A 20,790-nucleotide genomic window follows, 5' to 3' on the forward strand; every position below is an offset into this window, starting at 1 on the left:
ATGGTTTTGCATTGTAGTGATTACACAGGACACAGTCTCTGTATCATTGAAGCTTGATTTTTTTTTTTACCTAAATTGAATTTTTAATCATAGAAGTGCTTCACTAAACATGTGACGGGGCTTAGCCGGCTACAAATAAAGACAGGTCATTTTCAAACTCCCAGAATATATTGAGGTTGAACTTGCAGTTTGGGGGTCCTCTAGTGGCTGTGGCAGCTCTATGCAACTGCATAGTCCACATATAAAGAAAGGAATGATCCTGGAGTTCACTGTATTTAAATGGTCTCCACAGTCACCAGATCTCCACCCAACAGAAGACCTTTGGGATGAATTTGTAGCAACTGTGTGACGCTGTCGTGTCAATATGGCCAAAATCTCAGAGGAAGGCAGCACCTTGCTGAATCGGTGCCAAGTCTGTTCAAAAATGGGCGGTGAGTGTGTGATCACCAGTTTCTGTTTGTGTTTCTGTGATGTTACTGAACACAGATTTAACAGATGTTGTACTGTAGCCTAATAGTCTTGGGGATATTCTACAGTATCTTGGGTGATTAAGTGATACATGAAAACATTTTGGAGAATGTGCATGGTGTGCTGTCTGATGGTGTTTGATCTGAAATTGTAAAAGCAAAATCAATGCAAAATAAAGGCATTCTTATAAATGACTACCTACAAACGCTTTTTCTCAGTAAGAAGCGTGACCGAGCTATTTTGTGCTAATGATTTTTCAAGTCATTTTCCTTTTTTTCCCTTTTTACACAAAATTACAAATGAAACAGCACATAAACAAAAGTCCACTTGTGTAAAATTTAATAAGTTCAAACCACATCCTGTTGTAAGAACGTCAAAAATAAGGTTCATTGGCAGCATTTATTTAAAAAAAAAAAAAAGCACCCCAAACCATTGTGGATCATTTGAGTCAACAGCATTCACGATGACAGTTATTTACAGTTAGAAAGCAGAAAGATATATTTCCAGGCAATGTAAATTACGCACATGCTTTTGCAGGTAATGTGCCTGGAAGGTACAATGGTTTCTTGTATTTAATGTGTGCAACATACTTGTATTATTATAAAAAACAATATTTTAGATGTTAATTAAGTTGATTTTGATTTTTTTTTTAAAAACTATGAGTGGTTGACTTTCCAGCATAAATCCTCCAGTGATAAAACTCACACACTTTCATTTTGTTCCCATGAACTTACACAGTACAGTAAAAAACAAATTTTAATACTTTTACTTAGAAACTATTCAACAGAAAAGATGCACCATAACATTCCTACAAATACACAAACCAAGTTAGTCTAGATCTTGATTCGAAGCACATACTTCCAATTCAGCCGAGTTCACGAACGCTGATTGAGGCACTTATATGTGGACTATCCAGCCTAGGGTGGTGGTGCAGACTGAGCTTGGAAGGCTGTGCTAGCAGGTGGTGCATCAGGCTGCTGCTGGTCCAGAGGTTTCAGAGGGTACGCCGGCTGTCCGTGGGTGAATTCAACCTGGCTGTAAGGTATCGGCTGTGAACTGTAGGCAGGACCGACTGGAAACAGAAAGTGAACTAAGCTTGAGAACAAACATACTGAAAATGCTTTGACACACCTGCACAAACAACAACTGCAATTCTGCAACACAAGAATAAATATGACGCAGCAGCATTTCCACCCTATTATCTTATTACAAATATTTTGAAAAAATAAAATATACAAAATATATTTGTGATATCTGCAAATCAAATGCTTTTTTGTTTCTAGAGAGTGGCATGTGTAATAAGTCATCTTATCCTAAAACCTGTTTCCTACAGAAAGCTACAACCCTAAAATATCTTTTTATTTTGGACATTTATGCTGAGGCATTTATGAGTGGTTTGAACTCAAAATCCAATATTTCTTCTTTTTCTTTTCTTTTCTTTTCTTTTCTTTTTTCTGCATTTTTGGTGCTTTGTCAGGGTGCTTCCATTAGTATTTACACAGACGCACAGTTTTTATAGTTTTTGTTAAACAAGATGATGATCAAAAACTCCACTCACTTGCTTCCAGATACAGTGGTGGTGGTCCCGGTGGGAATGCCTGCCCATGATAGGGCGATGTGGGCATGGGCTGAGCTGGGTAACCATACTGAGCTGCAAAGCCAGGCTGAAGAGTTGCTGACTGGTAGGGCACTCCCTGGGAGGGCCCAGGTAATGCAATCGGCTGCTGGGGGTACTGCTGAGGAGTGGTGGTGACCACTGTAGTGTGGGTATTGTCGGCTACCACAAGTACAAGAAAACAGAAAATGTAGAAACATGTCACCTGTTATCCAAAAAGCTTTCAATGTGTATTATCATTTATAAGTAATATTTTCGGGAAGAAAGACTGAATACCAATTAAAAAACATACAGCAGCAAATATGTGTGTTCATGAAATACACAGAGATTCATACTTTTTGGAGAAAATCATCCATTAACCATCATTATACTCAGAGTGTAAACCCATCTCTGTGAAACTACAGTGAAAATTATCAACCCAACCACACTAGATTTGAAATAACAGTAACGATCGTCTGGGAAGACAGACAGTACTCAACAGGATCGGTTTTTTGCTGGCTGTGGTTTTGAGATTTGAGAGAAGAAGAAAAAAATACATAAGCACACACTGTTGTGGTTTAATAGAAAAACTGATAACAACCCAAAACATCCACACAGCTGTTTCGAAGCACCTTGAAGCACTCAAAGCAGAGCGAAATGTCAAGTAACGACACGGCCCTTAAAGTGAAACGAACAAAGCAGCATCAGCGTGCGTATCCCACAGGCTGATGACACGCTGAGTCGTCAACCTGTGGGTTACGCCCTCACTAAAGAAAATTACTGAAAATCAAAATGTTGTTTAACAAGCCAACCCAACACAAAGGTCAAATGAGGAATTTCACAGCTCAAATGAGTTTACCAACTCGCTGTATATTGTATTTTGAAACATTAGAACAGGTTGTGCTCGGTGTCTCAATTCCTTTGTTACAAAGTTATTGGTAAAACATTGCTGTTGCTTCATGTAGGCAGTCATTGCTGAAATGTTTCAAACAATGCAACTTGTAAGATGTCACCATAATATTAGAAGTTTCTCCCAATGCTGTGATAAGGTTTACAAGTAGAAATGAATGTAGCAGAGATGAGTTTAGATGCCGTTATGGGGTATCTCAGGGCTCAGGGTATCTACTAACTGGAAGGTTGGGGGATCGATCCCTGGATGTCTGCATGGCAAAGTATCCTTGGCAAAGATACTGAACTCCACTTGCTTATTTTTATATCAACCAGCTGCTGTTCAAGTTGATTCAGGAGGTAAACAAAACAATCAGTGTGCTGAAATGTCTCCTGATATATAACATGAAATTTTCTATCAGTGAATGATGATTATAATGCTGTTGTCTTAGTTGTCTTTTTGATCTCTGATAGACGATGGACAGAAAATGAAGTTTCGCTAATTAAAACAATTCTTAAAAAGTCAAATGTTGTAATGTAAGCACTTTTTTTGGGTTTTATCTGATCTTTTAGCCACTAAATATTAATAAAATGAGGAGCCGCGTCAATAAATCGATATCTGAAAATCAATAAATCTCAGAAAAAAGTCAAATTTGAGACCCTGAAACATTCTAAACAACAAGGCAGTCAAACTTGCACAAAATAACAGCCTGCAACTCTATATTTAAGGCCTTGATTATCCTTCCCATGTCTGCCAGGCCCTTTGGATCTGACGTACACCATCTGATGTAAATTTCATCATCAGACGAGGGTCCATGTGGACATCCATGTGCCTGTCAGTTTTCTATGACTGCACAGACTTGTCTGCAGAGACTTTAAACTCATCTAACACTTGGGTGACCGTTCAGTCTGAGTCCACATCAGAGTACAATACTCAGGATTTAAAGGATCACTGTAAAATAAGGAAGTATCAGTTGTTAGTGGTGGAGTACTTACGCCGTGGCTGTCGGAACCTCTTGTACAAGCAGCAGGAGGGGAAGACGCAACAGCAGATGAGGATGAAGATTAATGTAAAGACAAAGAAGACGAACACTACAGCAATGGCAGCGGGTAAAGTGAGTGTGTGAACGTTGTTCAAACTGAAAAGGAAACAAAGAAGCGATTATGCAAAATCTTCCACAGAAATAAAACTGTTTTGAGTCATTTATTCACCAGTTTCTGGTCTTTTAAGATCTTTCTAGAATTACAAACAATCCAAACAACCAAAGTGTGATAAAAACATATTGAAAACACTGAAGTTACAAAGAATCCAGTTACAAATGTGACTTAATTCAAACAGACAATACATGCGTATTCGACAGAGTCATATTTTAACCAAGTAACAGCTTGTATAGGGCAGTACGTGTGCGCCCTCTGACCATCAGTCCAGTCTTGACTGATCTTCTCTGCACTGCTTATACTTTTGTTTTGAATCTTCACCTGCCTGGATGCCTGTAGTATAATCTGTGCTGGTGTCTGTCTTCTGTCTGTTTTTTGTTTTGTTTTTTTGTTTAAGATTTCATTCCATTTGAACTACTATAGGATACTTTTAAGTTTAAAATTATTGTAAATACAACTATGGCATTAATGCTGCTATGGTGCAGTAGTTGGTTCTCTTGCCTTGCAGCAAGAAAGTCCTGGATTTAACTGAAAATAATTTATGTGAATTTCACCTCATGCACGCCCAGTTCTCTGTCTTTATATGACACCCCTCCTGTTTGTTACTGGCATGAGCATGAATTCAGGCCCAAACATGGTCATGGTCATGCCATTAACTAATAGAAATGCTGTCAAACCTTAACAGGATGTAGTCCCAGCTAGTGAAATCTAGTCTAAGATCTTTCTGCGTGGAGTTTGCATGAGTTCTCACCGAGTACCCTGGCTTCCTCTTACAGTCGAAGACTTGCATGAGATTGGGTTCATATTTGATTATAAATTGGCCATAGGTATGAATGTAAGAGTGAATGTCTGTCTGTCTGTGCTAGCACTGCGACAGACTGGTGTCCTGCACATGGTATACCCAACCTCTCGCCCTATGACAGCTGGGATAGGCTCCAGGCCCCCTGTGCCCCTGAACTGGATAACTGAAAGCAGACGGATAATAATATTAATGATAAATTTTGAACATACACATATTTGTATGTTCAGAAATAAAAATTAATTTCTCATGAGTAGTGACCTGTATTCTTGATTTTAAAAAAGCACTGTTTATGATGAAATAACCTCCTACTTATAATAGTATTGTTTATATTATCGTTCATTATATTAACATGAGTTAACCCATTTTTACGAACATTGTGCATGGGCCAGCCAATCCCAAGTGTGCAACCAAGTGTGATATAATTATGTTAACCAGCTAACCAGCTGCACAGACTTGTTATATTGAAAATAAATTGATATATGAAAATATAGCTGAATCTTATCTGCATTAACTAAAGTGTATACTTTTTCTATTCCTCTGTCTATTATAGTTCTAGTTTGTATTTCTTTCTTTTCCCCTAACTTTTATGGTAGTGCTCTTTAGTGGCCTGGAGAATAACAGTGTGACAACCAACCTGTAAACCAACCATTCCCACCATCTCCTGCCAACATATCACAAATTTCAGCACTTCCAAGCACTATATAAAAAAAGCCCCAATTAATAATGGTAGCACAGGTAGAACAGTTCTGGTAATCTGAAAAAGGTTGCTATATGTCTACAAGACACTGAATTTCATGTATTTTAAGTCATTTCAAGAGCAGCAGGTATCCTGTCAATCCTCCAGCAGGTATGTAGAGGAACACAGTGTATGACTGTTACCAATAATGTGGGGGGGAAGCCTCTGGTGCAAGCTGTAGATGGATTGCTCTTCAACGTTACACCTTTGTTGGTAATCGTGCACAGGAAGACATTACTTCCTGTTTCTTAATGGTAAAATTGGCCTAAAACAGGCACACCATCACAATGACTGTGTGCGACTGTGATTACACAAAAAAGGAAAAGAAAAAAGGGAACAGACGTCGAAAACAGAAATTGTTAACTTTACACAAGGTAGTTTTTTGTTGATTACAGAATAACATAGAAAAAATACCATCGTTCTTGCTGAGCTTTATCAAACCTCATGAAAGGATTTGAACAGCAATATCTGTTGTAGCAGAAACCACAGCAAAATTCTGTAAAGCATTCCTGGGAACTCTGATAACTGAACACGGTGCTCTGAGTCCCGAACCTTTCTGAGTATCCCAAGCACTCGTCCCCTGTAGAAACAGAGCAGACACGGAAAACAAAGAGAAATTAGCACATTTCAGATAATTCAATGAATTTTTAGTTAAGATAATTCACTGCTCAGTGCTGCGACATGTTGACTTTGAGGGAGTTTTTCAACTTCAGTGTAATTTCAGAGGCTGTAGTTGTGGGTGTTGTTGAACTGCACAGCATTGTATAAAAAGGTTGTGTTTTCACACCCTTATTTAGGCTCAGCTCCCAGTTTGGAGCCCTTAATTATATTTATTATATTCCGCATGCGAGAAAATGCTGGGAAGATTGAGCAGCAAGACAGACACTCTAACACAGGGGTCCCCAATCCCAGTCCACGAGGGCCGGTGTCCCTGCAGGTTTTAGATGTGTCCTTGATCTATCACAGCTGATTTGAATGGATAAATTACCTTCTCAACATGTCTTGAAATTCTCCAGAGGCCAGGTAATGAACTAATCATGTGATTCAGGTGTGTTGATCCAGTGTGAGATCTAAAACCTGCAGGGACACCGGCCCTCGTGGACTGGGATTGGGGACCCCTGCTCTAACAGAATAATGGGACAGTTTTTGTTTTTATGGGTCTACAGCATGATGACAATGTGAGATACAGTTTGAATTAAGAATTAAGGCTCTGTGTGTGTAACAGTTTATTTATAAATTATATATATATATATATATATATATATATATATATATATATATATATTTTTTTTTTTTTTTTAATTAATTATTTAAAAAATTCCCTCACTGAGTGTGGTTTTTGTTGTTTTGTGTTGTTATGTTATGTTTGTTTAAATGTTCAAAAATAATAAAACTTTAATTACGAAAACTTATATGTATTATATTTATACAAAATTAAACTTCCAAATGATGATTATTATAACCTTTAAAGATTTGTATTTCTTTATGCCTGCTGCTTTACATCGGATATAATGGCCTTGCCTGTACTTAATTACCTGGCAACTTGAGTTACCAGATTATAGCTTATAACATTAGAAAATACCCAGACACTGACACTGGTTAACATTCAGTGTGTCCGTGTGAGTATTCCTATGTTTAAATGACTGAATTAAACAAACTATTTATTATAAGATTTAAAGCACAAAACTGCAACTTAAAACAATAATAATAACACGGTAGCGGCCTGTTTAGTACTGGTATGAAGATGACATCACACACTGATTGCCTGTGATTCATCTAATGCCATTTACAGATTAAAATAATCAAACTTACCGGATACACGAGGGGACAGGATCACATAGAGAGCCAACGCAACAATACTGGACACCACTGGTGCCATGGTTACTCCCACATTCCCAAAACCAGTAAAGAAACTGGAAATTTCCTGCGATACTCTTAGAGGAAACGTTTGATTTGAATCAACCGCTGATGTTCGGTCTGATCGTCAATACGAAACTCAGTTCATGTTCCAGCCCACTGGCAGACTTTCTTCACTCACAAAAGTTTGCATGCATCATTCACCCGTAACTGAACTGCAAAGGCGATCAAATGTCACACTGCGGCTCTTATATTGTTTTCAGCTTTCCTTTCCTTTTAAAGCGCAACATTTTGGGAGGAGAGCATTTAAATGAATCATACATAAACTGAAAATTTGTGGCACGCATTTGAATGCAAAAAAAAGCATGTCTTATTTTGACTGCGAGATTTTATAGAGTGACTTGTTTAAGTCGCACTCCGGGATGGACTGCGTATTAAATATGTTTACGGTGGCTCAGGATTCAGAGTGGGTTGTCTACTACTCCAAAGGTTGGACCTTTTACATCTATAAGATGAAATGTCCCTGGACAAGACATGAACCCCACGTATGAATCCATCCGTCTGGGTTTGCGTGTGAGCGCTAAAATGTGTCTGTGGATACAGTTTGAAATTTTCAGAGTGCTAGGTGAGAGTAAGAAAACACAAGCTTCAGTCCATTTACAATTAATTAAACTAACTAACCTTAAAAACTGAGCTAGCTATTGTAGCAAACAATTATATGATTTAGAAGTAAAAGCGTGTAATTGACCTGTTGGTCCACTAGGGGACGTCGTGCGGACGTGATACTGGGCTGGATTTTGAAATTATTTTAGCTGGGATGTTTGTCCGCTTGCGCTGAATTGTCAGCTGAATTTGTATTAATATAATTTGTTTATTGCTGATGTGTTCATTAAACCTGTCCAGGGACTGCGGATGGAAATCAGCCATCAGCTAAATCAGGTACAATTTTCTCTTAGAAGGTTAATGTTTGTTGTACATGGTCCCTGACGAATAAAGAGGAAAATGAAATGAAAGGTATTTTTGGTAGCTATCATGTGGGTGATGAATGGATGGATGAATGTCGTTACATCTGGCACTGACTCGCTGCTGATAGCGAAAAAATTCTGAACCTGTTAGTTGAGCTCTAATCACCCTGAGAGTTGTCAGGTCCAGAAATAAAGCATGCACTTTACATTACCTGCATTCAGGTAGAGTCCAGTCCACTACTGCCACCTAGTGCCACAGCCTACAACCAGATTAAAACTCGGTCTATGACGGCGTTTTAATTCCCATTTAATATACATCTGCAACTTTCAATAATTTTCTGTTTCAACTTCTTATGTATTTCTGGCTTACATCAGTCAGAAGAAACGCAGGTATAATTATGCACACAGAGTTTTATAAATCACTGATCCTATTATTCTTATTATGATTTTCAAATCGAAGATATTTCATAACAAAGAATACGTGTTTCAGATTGTAATATTGTGCTTGTGTTAACAACATCACAGTCTGTTAAGATAACTTTCCAGTGTTTTTACTTTGAAAATAAATGTGAATCTTAAATGTTAAACATTAGGGGCATTTTTATGTTGCATTAGTGAAACTGCAGTCACCTGGGACAATCATCCAGTGTTTGTAAAGAACACCTGAGGAAAATATGGATGACTGAGACTTTGTTTACTGCCTGGCTCAGAGCACAGACTGTTCAGTGTCACTGTAAATGTTGGTACAAATAAAAGCTTTGAACTGTACTGATTTGCATGGATGGATGGGTGGCATTCATTTTATCGGTCATTCCCAGGCAAGGTGAGTTTAAGTAACTGCTTTAGTACACTTAAAATAGATCAGCAGAGGGCAGCAAAACACCGCAACCATAAATCTGAAGTGAAGGTGAAAAACCTCACAGATCCAGAGGGCAGAAACAAGTGTAGATTCTTCAGAGTAAGACATTTGAAATTCTTTTTGCAATGCTATTGTTGTTGTTCTGAGTAAAGTGCTTTTTTTTTTCTCCACACACACTTGTAGTCAGCACCAGTACAGCCACAATAGGTGATTATAAACAATGGGAATTACAGTTCTTATAAAAACTAAAGCTCATTTAAGTCTTAAAGCCTTTTTGATCACTCTTTCTTTGCCAGTATTTGGTGCTGAAATACTATGTTAAACTGAGGTTCCGAGTTTTTCACTTACAGTGTATGAGAAAGAATGGCTCAGATATATACACTGCAAAATATTACATTAGAACTGTTTAAACAATGAAGCATTCAGTTGCATTAAAATGAATTCATTTTAAACAGCTGTACCTAATAAAATGGTAACAATGTGTAATGTGTTTACTGAGTTTAGCCTTGGTTTGGCACCATAGGCTTTGTCAACAACCTTTCACCCACACGCATGCAAGAACACCTGCAAAGATTAGAAGACAATCTAAAATCCATTAAGGCACCAATCCAAGTTTAGTGTCACTCTTTAAATCCAGACATCACATGCAGCGAAAACCTCTAGAGCGATTAACCAGTCTTTCGAGTCGTAATCTGATTTCAGTTTGAGTGTTTTGCATCATTGTAACAATTCAAATACACATAAAGTTGTAGTTTAGAGAGCTGTTGTTAAATTACAAAGTCTCTGCAAATCTTAGATGGGGGTAAAAGGTGATTAAACACAATGACTGTAAGTTATTTTTAACGGCTACAAACAGAATAAATACTACAAAGATTGGAGTAAATATAAAAGGGAGATATGGCAATCAAAGAATCATGAATTAAAATCTGTGGTAGAATTCACAAAGATGGTGACTTCCAATGGGGTTAAAGAGTTTCTAAATCTTACTTTTGTGCGAAATCAGCAAACTTTATAAGCATTTTTTATAAATTTTGACCAGTAATTATGTGCAGGCAGTCTTTATGTCCTACTTACAATTAAAATTAAAGTAAATTTAAGTAATTCTTCAAAATCACTGCCCAACTAAGGTCCAACTGAATACATTTAAATATAACTCTCATGCTTCTAGTAGGGCTTTGCAGGTAATATGAAGCACCGGAAACCCTACGGTTCCCTCTTCCCCCAGCACACCAACCTGATCTCATGGCATTTCATTAAAGATTCAAAAAATGTATTGACTCATGCTCATTGACACAAATTTTCATTTACTTTTGTACTAATTGAAACCCCCATAAATACTTTCAGTTCAAGCCACTGCAACAAAATAAGGAAACACATGACAAAGAGCTGACAACTCACAAAACACATGATAAATGTCACAAAAGAATCATAATGCACCTTCAGGGCCTTCATCATACAACTTTTAAAACATCCGCCTACTCATGTGAATGTCTCTTATATCATCTTAGATTAATTTGTGTGTAGCCCACATTTATCAGCCACAGGTTTTGCTGTAGCTTGGGGTGTGGCAGTGCAAAAATCAAAAGATAAACAAAAAAAAGTAAAGCAACAAAAGAAGCAGAATAATAATTGAATTAAATCACTCCAAACTCCAGATTAAGTGATAGGCTGTTACTACAAGAGAAGCAAACATAAAACATTTTCAGCCATAGTTTCAGCCATAACATCAGCTGTGGCATAAACCCAAATATCCTTTAGAAAAGCCAAGTGGAGAAATACTCCCACGTTTCAGTTACAACGACTCTTTTCCATGAGCTGCTTTCTTTCTGAAGCTCTTTGTGGTTGTGGGTCTTTTATGAGCATGAGAAAAAAGGAATCCTTTTACTCTGCAAGTTCCCTAGCCCCCTCCAACACCTTTGGGCCCCTGAGCCTTGTTGGGCATGCTATTTTTCCCTTTTACAATAAAAGCATAACACAAAAATAATAGCAAGGAAATCAATTAAATCATAACGGAACAAAACAATGAGGTGAAAGAGTTACGGGGTCATGAGAGACATTAAAAATCACAGATATCAATATCTTTTTCTTATGGGAAGAATAAACTAAATTGGGCCACATAAAGTTCCATTTCCTTCATGAAAAAAAAGGAAGCGTGGCTTCTCTTTTGAGAGTTTACATTTATGGATGTGGAGTCTGACAAGGAGTAAAAGCCAACTGATGAGGTACTGCTCTCGTATTTCTTACAATCAAATAAGATGAGAAATACAAATATGTAGAAATAGAAATGAAAATAAAAAATTCTGACAGGATGTTGTTAGAGATAAAACCAAAATGCTTTTCCAAAATGCTTTTCCATGACACCTGCATAAAAGTACAAAACCAAAATAAATGACATCTAAATCGCTTTTATAGTTTTGTTGGAAGTTTGGGGATTCAATCTATGAATTCATGTAAAGGAAACCACCTTCACCGTGTTTGTAATGACCAAATCCTTTCCACTCAAGTGTCCTTAACAAAACCTTGCTGGGTCCGCTGCCAGATAGGCGAGAGTGTTTGATGACGCACACAGAACGTCAGAATTAAGATCTCGCGATACTTCGTCTGGGCATTACTTTATAAGAACTGGCTCGCCCTCGTCCTCTCCGTTCGTCCTCAGTGCAGGATAACGAAGAGTCGTTTTGCTCTGCTTCCGTTAACAACAAGCTGTGTTTTCTTTTATTTCTCTGAGCAGCACCCAAGATCGCTTATTGTCACTATAACACGACGAGGATTACACCGGAAGTTGTGAAGTTTTAAGAGGTAGGTGTTCTTATTTGACCTCATCGCGATCATCACCCCTATTTCTAGTAGCCTCTTAGCTAATGTTAGCCGTTCTGCTAAGATCAGTCAACCGGCAAGGATCACGATGGGCCCGGCTAACGATAGGAAAGCCAGGCTGACACTTTTTATGTCTCGAAACGATCTCATCGCGATATTTATTACCATCGGAGACACATAAGGTGTGACTTTTGCTCAACTTTTGCGCAAAAATGGTTAGTCAAAAAAGGAAAATACCTGTTAAACCAGTGAATTTATTTAAAGTGTTGAGGTTTTAATAAATCTACTTTTATTGTAACACCGGTTGAGTAGAGATGGGTAGACCTTATGAATAAACATAAATCATGGTCATAATTATCGTAAGTAGAGTTGTTTAGGTAGATAGGTTTTTACTAGCTCGGAGACGCCCATGAGTTCAGTCAAAGTAAGAACTGTAGGACAACTCGGGTATAAGCAGGGGTATTTAATCAGACAGAAGTTTCATTATTAATAATAAAAACAATAATATAATTTATTATTATTATTATTATTATTATTATTATTATTATTATTATTATATTTCATCAGTAGCACTTTGAGTAGCTTTAAATAAGTCGACAAATAATGTGGGTAAAATTATTATTGGCATATAAATAAACACAGAAACAAACACTAGCTTTTCTTTTCTTTGTTTGGAACTCTATGAATTACATTGGCATTACTTTTATGTTATGTATGTACTGATCTCTATCTAGTGTTTATATAAGGGAAAGAGCAGCTTCGATGTACCACATTAGTCACTGTTAGATTTCTCTAGAACTTCATAGGGAGCAAAGTTCAGGTGTGGGTGTCCTACCTGGGAACTGGTTTCTGTTGGGGAAAGGTTATGACCCAGCTATGAGCAAACACTGCAGGCTTCTTAAAGTAACACTTGACTATTGTGAGTGTAGCCAAACATGTGGGCTCGTAAGAGTCTTTCAGCTTTCACGTATTATGTCAGTGGCTCAGTGAACTCATCTCACCTGCCTTTGAAAGACTCAGATAATCAGATCTCATTCTCACTTGTTTTTGTTTTTCAAAATCTAGATTTAGCTGAACCATGTAGGAGTGTTTGACCATAAACAGCATTTTCCCATTTCCTTGACCTATGTTGTAAAACAGGTTTTTGCAACAGACAGGCTTTTTCTTCTAAAAAGCCTTTTTTCCTTTCTTTTATGGGACAAAAACATTATCTGCACTGTCTGACACGTTTCACATAAGTTTTCTCTTTCTCCTTTAGAACTCGAGACAATCATCGTCATCACCGCTGCTGATTATGGATGTAATAGTGCGCCGCTGTCCTTTCTTGGCTCGCATGCCCCAGGCCTTTCTCCAGCAGTCCAAAAAGGCGCTGGTGACCTACGCCCAGCGATGTCCCATCATGATGGAGCTGGCTGCAAAACCTATGGCCCCTTCAATGGCACGTGCCCTCTGTTCCTCCTCATCCTCCCACCAGAAGCCTGAGAACACCGTGTCTGCCGGTGAGGATGATAAAGATGGTGGTGATACTGGCTATTCTAATCAACACTACAGCTGTATTATATTTAGTCAAATAAATCATGTAATGATAGAATTACTGATAAATGTGAAATTTAAAACTTTTGTCCCTTTGCAGCCCCCAAACAGGAGGTAGAGTCCAAGCTGCCGGCTGGCCACCCTATGCCACCTCCAGGACAGATGATGGCCTCCAAATGCCCTTTCCTGGCTGCTGAGATGAGCCAGAAGAACAGTGGTGTAGTCCGTCAGGTTGGCATAGAGTTCCAAGAGGATGTACAGGAAGTCCGCACTGTGAAGAAAGGTAAGGGTTTTTTGTTGTTGTTTTTTTTTTTTTTTTTTCTTTGAGAACTAAATCAGGTTTCCATAGTTTTGTACAGTATTTGACAGCATTTTGTTTTTGTCATGACAGAAGTGACTGCTGACCAACTAAAGCAGCCAAACTTGGCCAGTACTACCGAAGGAGAAACCACATTAATGAGAACCCTCCTGAAACAGCGACCTAAGAAAGTCAGCCACCTGCTGCAAGACAACTTACCAGGAAGAAGTACGTTTTATGTTGATAGTTTAATCACACTGTCCTGCAAGCCTGTGATTAATCTAGATACTGTCTGCCTTACTATGACAATCTTTTCTTTTTGTAGTTGCAAGTATGTTTTGGTGTTTTTGCACACGGATGTAGTCTTTCCTCATGTTAAAGTTGCTCCATCAGTTGCAGTACTGTAGCAACACTAAGCCACATTAAGCAACCTTATACCTTCCTCTTCTTTTCCAGCGGCCCGCTTCCAGTACGATGCGTTTTTTGAGAAGAAGATCGAAGAGAAGAAGAACGATCACACGTACCGCGTGTTTAAGACCGTGAATCGTCGGGCCACTGAGTTCCCGATGGCTGACGACTTCACAAGCTCTTTACAAGAAAAGCGTGACGTGTCGGTTTGGTGCAGCAACGACTACCTGGGCATGAGTCGACACCCTCGAGTCGTGCAGTCCATCATGTGAGTAACTGAGTAGTTAATCCAGTTTAATGGGTCAAGGTGCGTTGATGTGTACGGCCTGTCTACCTTCCCTGATTGCTTTTTACTTTTTGTCCCTCTGTGAGAGCTGAGTTCAGAGAGAAACCAGCACAGAGCATAATTACATGATGCAACCTGACACCCTTGGGTGATACTGGCCATTGTTTGTGTGGGTGTTGAGTTGGACATGGATCACACCTAAACCTCATGTGTCACGATGATGATGTTGTTTTTCTTCTTTTTTTTCTTTCTTTTTTTTCCCCTCAACTTGTTTGAGCTTGTTGGATCTTGCATACACGTCTGCAGCATTTTAATGAGCAACTGTTTGTCTATTGCCAGGGATACTTTACAAAAACATGGCTCGGGGGCAGGAGGTACCAGGAATATCTCTGGGACCAGTAAATTCCACGTGGAGCTAGAACAAGAGTTGGCTGACCTTCACAAGAAGGATGCGGCGCTGCTGTTCACCTCCTGCTTCGTTGCCAATGACTCCACCCTCTTCACCCTTGCGAAGATGCTGCCTGGTATGCAGACGGAAAAACTTGGTGTATTTAACAGTAATTCGAACCTCCTGTAAGCATGTTTGGTCTCATTGACGGTTTCCTCTCGTCTGAACACTTTTAGGTTGTGAAATCTACTCTGACGCAGGTAACCACGCCTCAATGATTCAGGGTATCAGGAACAGCGGCGCTAAGAAATTCATTTTCCGCCACAATGATGTGGCCCATCTTCGAGAGCTCCTGGAGAAAGGAGATCCCACAAAACCAAAGATCGTGGCTTTTGAGACCGTCCATTCCATGGATGGTCAGTTTCTAATTACTGCTTCACTGCTGTTGGATAAATGTTAATTTTTCTTAATGTTTTTTTAAAACTTTCGTCTTACTGCATGTGTCCTGGAAAATATTACTGTTCTTTCTTGCAAAATCAATAATTCATTCAAACTAAGTATCATGAAGTGCTCTTTAAGAAGCAAAAAACAAGTCTGACCAGGTTTGTGTGCCTTTCTTTCTGTAACAGGTGCTGTGTGTCCGCTGGAGGAAATGTGCGACTTGGCCCACGAGTTTGGCGCCATCACCTTTGTGGACGAGGTTCACGCTGTGGGCCTCTACGGCTCCAGAGGAGGGGGCATCGGCGACAGGGACGGCGTCATGCACAAGATGGATATCATCTCGGGAACTCTAGGTGAGCGTGCAATCTCTACTAAAACAAATTTAGAGCTTGCTGCTACTGTACTTTTTCATTTCTTTTTTTCGAACCAAAATAACTGCCACTGGTTAGTGTGACTAGTCTAGCTTGCTTTGTTTGAATTAGACTGAGGATCAGGCCTCAGCTGTGTCATCCAATATACCAGAGGGCTGAAAAGAATCTGGAGCAGCTCTGTTCGGCTCTGTTGTTGCTAGGAGACTACAGGCTCTTGTTGTGCTCCTATTGAATTACTCAGATTGCGTGTCACTGTCAGACTGAGGGGACAATTATTTTCAACTCAAGAGCACTACAGCTCTTGCACAGCTGACATTTCAGGCGGTTCTAGTTTGAGATTACAGTGGCTGTATTTTTGTAGACCACTGGCTCCTTAATATTGAACGAGAGGGGTTGTAATAATCTGCATTATGTTCTTTTCCAGGCAAGGCCTTTGGCTGTGTGGGTGGCTACATTGCGAGTACCGCCGCCCTGGTGGACACAGTGCGTTCCTACGCCGCTGGTTTCATCTTCACCACCTCTCTGCCCCCGATGCTTCTAGCTGGAGCCAGGCAGTCGATCCAGGTCCTTAAAGGGGAAGAGGGGCGCTCGCTGAGACGTAAACACCAGCGCAACGTCAAGCTCCTCCGGCAGATGCTGATGGACTCTGGGTTGCCTGTTGTGCACTGCCCCAGCCACATCATCCCTGTCCGGGTAATCTACGATTGAATTGATCATGTGGAACTTGAAAAGCAGATAAAGTCACAACGGCTCGATTCTCATCATGCGTGTGTCTCTTTGGTATAATTAGGTTTCGAACGCTGAGAAAAACACGGAGGTGTGTGACATCATGATGCGTCGCCATAACATCTATGTGCAGGCCATCAACTATCCCACCGTTGCCAGGGGAGATGAGCTGCTGCGCATTGCCCCAACTCCTCACCACACCCCTGAGATGATGAAATACTTTGTTGGTAAGCTGACAAAGTAACACATTTCATTTTAAATACTTGACTGTGTATAATAAGGCTACAACAAGTTAAACAGTATTTATGTCTTAATATGATCGAACTGAACTGTGTAGCTGTTTATGCAAAAGTTACATTACATGAGTAACTTCATCCAGCCTGTAGCTAACTGTACTTTTCTATCATTGAAGTAAAACTGACCTCTCTTTATCCGTCTTCCCCTTTCAGAGAGGCTGGAGCAAACATGGAAGGAGGTGGGCCTGGAGCTGAAGCCCCACTCATCAGCAGAGTGCACCTTCTGCCAGCAGCCGCTGCACTTCGAGGTGATGAGCGAGCGAGAGAAGTCTTACTTCAATGGGCTCAGCCACCTCATCTCAGCCTGCGCATAACACTAATCACCCACTGCAGTCTGAAGACAGTGCGTACACGCTTAACCCCCATTCCTCTGTCACTATCATAGAATGTATTAATTATCTTTAATAATTTGTCCTACACATATTTAAAATTATCTATGTTCAGATGGTCTATATACTGCAAATAAAATATGGGAAAGAACCTCTGTGTGTGTTTGGGTTTTTGAAAGTGTTTATAAAGACTTGAGGAGTGACAAGAAATGAGTGGGATGCACTTGTATTTACACAAAATAACAGTTTTTATTCTGCTCTTGGATTCAAGGCGACTGTGAAGTAAATTTCTTCATTGGGCTGTTGTATTAACTGATTAAACGTGGCTCAGATGACACTGATGTCATGCTCAGTCACATGGGTTTTTTACTGACGGGTAAAATGCTTACTGAATACTTTTGTAAGCTACAAAAATGGGTCACATTAATTGGACATGCTTGGCAGATGCCAGGTTTTTTATTTTTTTTTAAATGTTGCTGGTGATAATATGATCCAATTAGGTCTATTCCACTGGCCTCCTTGGGCTTGTGAGAAAAGTGGAACACTGAAAAATGTATTGTTGCAGTTTTTGTTTTTTTCTTTAACATGGCACACAATCCTATCATGACACTCTGTAACAAGCAAGACATTTGGTGCTTCATTAGTATTATCAGGTACTGCAGTATAATAATGCACTGACTGTGTTGTTGGTTACGTGTACGCTGCTTTAGGTGTGTTGGTTTGAATGTGCGAGTCTCCTTATGAGCAATCAGATATATTATAAATGAAGTCCTGTTTTTATCATCGCTCTTAGAAATATCTATTTAGTGATTTAAAACCACAAATAAAATGATTTCTCTTTCTCTATCTGGTGAAATCTTACCGTGTGCAGAGAACCTACTAACCTACTATCCCAAGGATTCACATGGAGATGACATAGATAAAGCTGTAAGACCTAGATTCACAAAATAAAGGAGGTCACAATGACAATGATACACTCAAAAGTGGCACACATACCCATTTTCTTTGGGTCCACATAAGCCTCGGACGACACATCAAAACAGGCAATGTGACCGACACAGGCACAAACAGGAAAACTATTTTATTGTCATATTTTTCTAACAGCTCATTCTGTTAAAAATCAGGATATGAAGGTTTAATCTCAGTCTTGAAAAGGTCAGTTATAATAGCTTTTCTAACATAGCTGTCTCATCAAAACCAGAGGTACTCTGAAAATGGAAGTGGGAACCACTACTTTTAGTTGTTACAAGAAATTGTAGCTGTCACTGCTTTACACATATAGCTCACTTCCACTTTTGAGCTGACTTTTTGTTACAATTCGGACAAGAGCTGATGGAAAATTACAAAAACAAAACCTGGATGAACTGCCATTAGCTGAGGCAGTAAGCGCTAACTGGTTTTAGATGAAAAATATATAAAATATATCAAAATATTTTAAAAAAAATCATAGACTCCAAAGCACTGTATATATATCTAATAATGTGTATGGAGAATAGAAGGTGTTTGGAGGACCCTTTAGTTGACTAAGTGGTCATTTATTGCATATGTCTGTCATTATCTCATGCACACAAAGTAAATAGCAGAGAAAATGTGATATATAAGGGTACATTGTGGCAAGACATAGTAATCCTTGTACTACAGGGTGGGCCATTTATATGGATACACCGTAATAAAATGGGAATGGTTGGTGATATTAAAGTCCTGTTTGTGGCACATTAGTATATGTGAGGGGGCAAACTCCTCAAGATGGGTGGTGACCATGGTGGCCATTTAGAAGTCGGCCATCTTGGATACAACCTTTGTTTTTTCAATAGGAAGAGGGCCATGTGACACATCAAACTTATTGGTAATGTCACAAGAAAAACAATGGTGTGCTTGGTTTCAACGTAACTTTATTCTTTCTATTCAATTCAATTTTATTTATATAGCGCCAAATCACAACAAAAGTCGCCTCAAGGCGCTTTATATTGTACAATAGATCGCACATGAGTTATTTACAAGTTTCTCTTTTTTCACAGCCATTGACATGTCGAAGAGGTTAACAGGTGAGGAGCGTGAGGATCGAAATTGTGTTGATATCTGGTGAACGCAGTAACCAGGTCAAATCCAGCAGATTTCAATGCAAGACACCCTACGAGACCACCCATCTCCCATGCTACAGTTAGCAAACTGCTTGCTAAGTTTCGTGAAACTGGTTCAGTGTTGGATTTGCCAAAATGTGGACGCAAGAAAACTGTCACTAATGAAGAAACATCAGTGGCTGTCCTAGCTTCATTCAGCAAGAGCCCACAGCGTAGCACTCGCCGCATGTCACTGGAGAGTGGCATTAGTCGAACATCCCTTCAGCGGATATTAGCTACTCACAAATGGCACGTAAGGGTGCAGCATCTCAACGAGGATGACCCAGATCGGCGCACAAAATTTGCAGAATGGGCAAAACAAAAATTGGAACAGGACCCTCAGTTCACGCAGAAGATTTTGTTCAATGATGAGGCAAACTTTTATGTGAATGGTGAAGTTAACAAACAAAACCACCACTATTGGTCTGACACCAACCCACATTGGATGGATCCCTCCAAGACTGTTGGAACAACAAAAGTGATGGTTTGGTGTGGTATATGGGGTACAACGATAGTGGGTCCATTCTTCATCAATGGAAACCTCAAGGCCACTGGATATTTGAAATTGCTACATGATGATGTGTTTCCCTCTTTATGCACTGAAGCTGGCATGTTCCCTGAGTTTTTCCAGCAAGATGGTGCACCACCACATTATGGGTGCCAGGTCCGAGCATTCCTAGATGAACAGTTTCCTGGAAAGTGGATTGGTTGTCGTTGGCCAGTTGAATGGCCCCCAAGGTCTCCCGGTCTGACCCCCTTAGACTTTTATCTTTGGGGTCATCTGAAGGCAATTGTCTATGGTGTGAAGATACGAGATGTGCAGCACCTGAAACTACGGATACTGGATGCCTGTGCTGGCATTTCTCCTGCGGTGTTGCTATCAGTGTGTGAAGAGTGGGAGAAGAGGGTTGCATTGACAATCCAACACAATGGGCAGCACATTGAACACATTTTATAAGTGGTCAGAAACTTGTAAATAACTCATGAAAGAATAAAGTTACGTTAAAACCAAGCACACCATTGTTTTTCTTGTGACATTACCAATAAGTTTGATGTGTCACATGGCCCTTTTCCTATTGAAAAAACAAAGGTTGTATCCAAGATGGCCGACTACTAAATGGCCACCATGGTCACCACCCATCTTGAGGAGTTTGCCCCCTCACATATACTAATGTGCCACAAACAGGACTTTAATATCACCAACCATTCCCATTTTATTACGGTGTATCCATATAAATGGCCCACCCTGTACAATGAATAAGAGAATGTGCTCTCTTTCAGTTTAAATAATTTATATATAGGGGCATGAATATAATCTGGTGTTCACCAGATTTTAAAATTAATTAAATATAACAAGAGGACACATTACACCATATCTTAATTATTTTTTTTAACTAACTAATCTGAAATACAGAAGCAGGGTGTGATGAACTAAGAACACCACATGATT

General features: G+C 39.4%; 3 protein-coding genes across 3 annotated transcripts in view; 1 reads left to right on the forward strand and 2 right to left on the reverse strand.

Annotated features, from left to right (window-relative positions):
• The window catches only part of sirt4 (sirtuin 4), a 700,781-nt gene that overhangs the window by 43,841 nt on the left and 636,150 nt on the right, over positions 1-20,790 (reverse strand). The window lies entirely within an intron of this gene.
• On the reverse strand, positions 791-7,685 carry LOC116313654 (protein shisa-5-like). The gene is made up of 5 exons (XM_031731418.2): positions 7,459-7,685; positions 6,061-6,226; positions 3,947-4,089; positions 2,027-2,245; positions 791-1,540 (listed from the first exon to the last, which is right to left on the reverse strand). The coding sequence occupies exons 1-5, from the start codon at positions 7,523-7,525 to the stop codon at positions 1,386-1,388; spliced, it is 750 nt and encodes a 249-aa protein (XP_031587278.1). The 5' UTR covers positions 7,526-7,685; the 3' UTR covers positions 791-1,385.
• Positions 11,960-17,371, forward strand: LOC116313653 (aminolevulinate, delta-, synthase 1). The gene is made up of 11 exons (XM_031731417.2): positions 11,960-12,126; positions 13,403-13,643; positions 13,778-13,960; positions 14,069-14,203; positions 14,432-14,651; positions 15,009-15,193; positions 15,294-15,473; positions 15,687-15,851; positions 16,294-16,562; positions 16,660-16,822; positions 17,045-17,371. The coding sequence occupies exons 2-11, from the start codon at positions 13,439-13,441 to the stop codon at positions 17,203-17,205; spliced, it is 1,866 nt and encodes a 621-aa protein (XP_031587277.1). The 5' UTR covers positions 11,960-12,126; positions 13,403-13,438; the 3' UTR covers positions 17,206-17,371.

This window comes from Oreochromis aureus, linkage group 5, assembly GCF_013358895.1.
Source record: "Oreochromis aureus strain Israel breed Guangdong linkage group 5, ZZ_aureus, whole genome shotgun sequence".
NCBI lineage: Eukaryota > Metazoa > Chordata > Actinopteri > Cichliformes > Cichlidae > Oreochromis > Oreochromis aureus.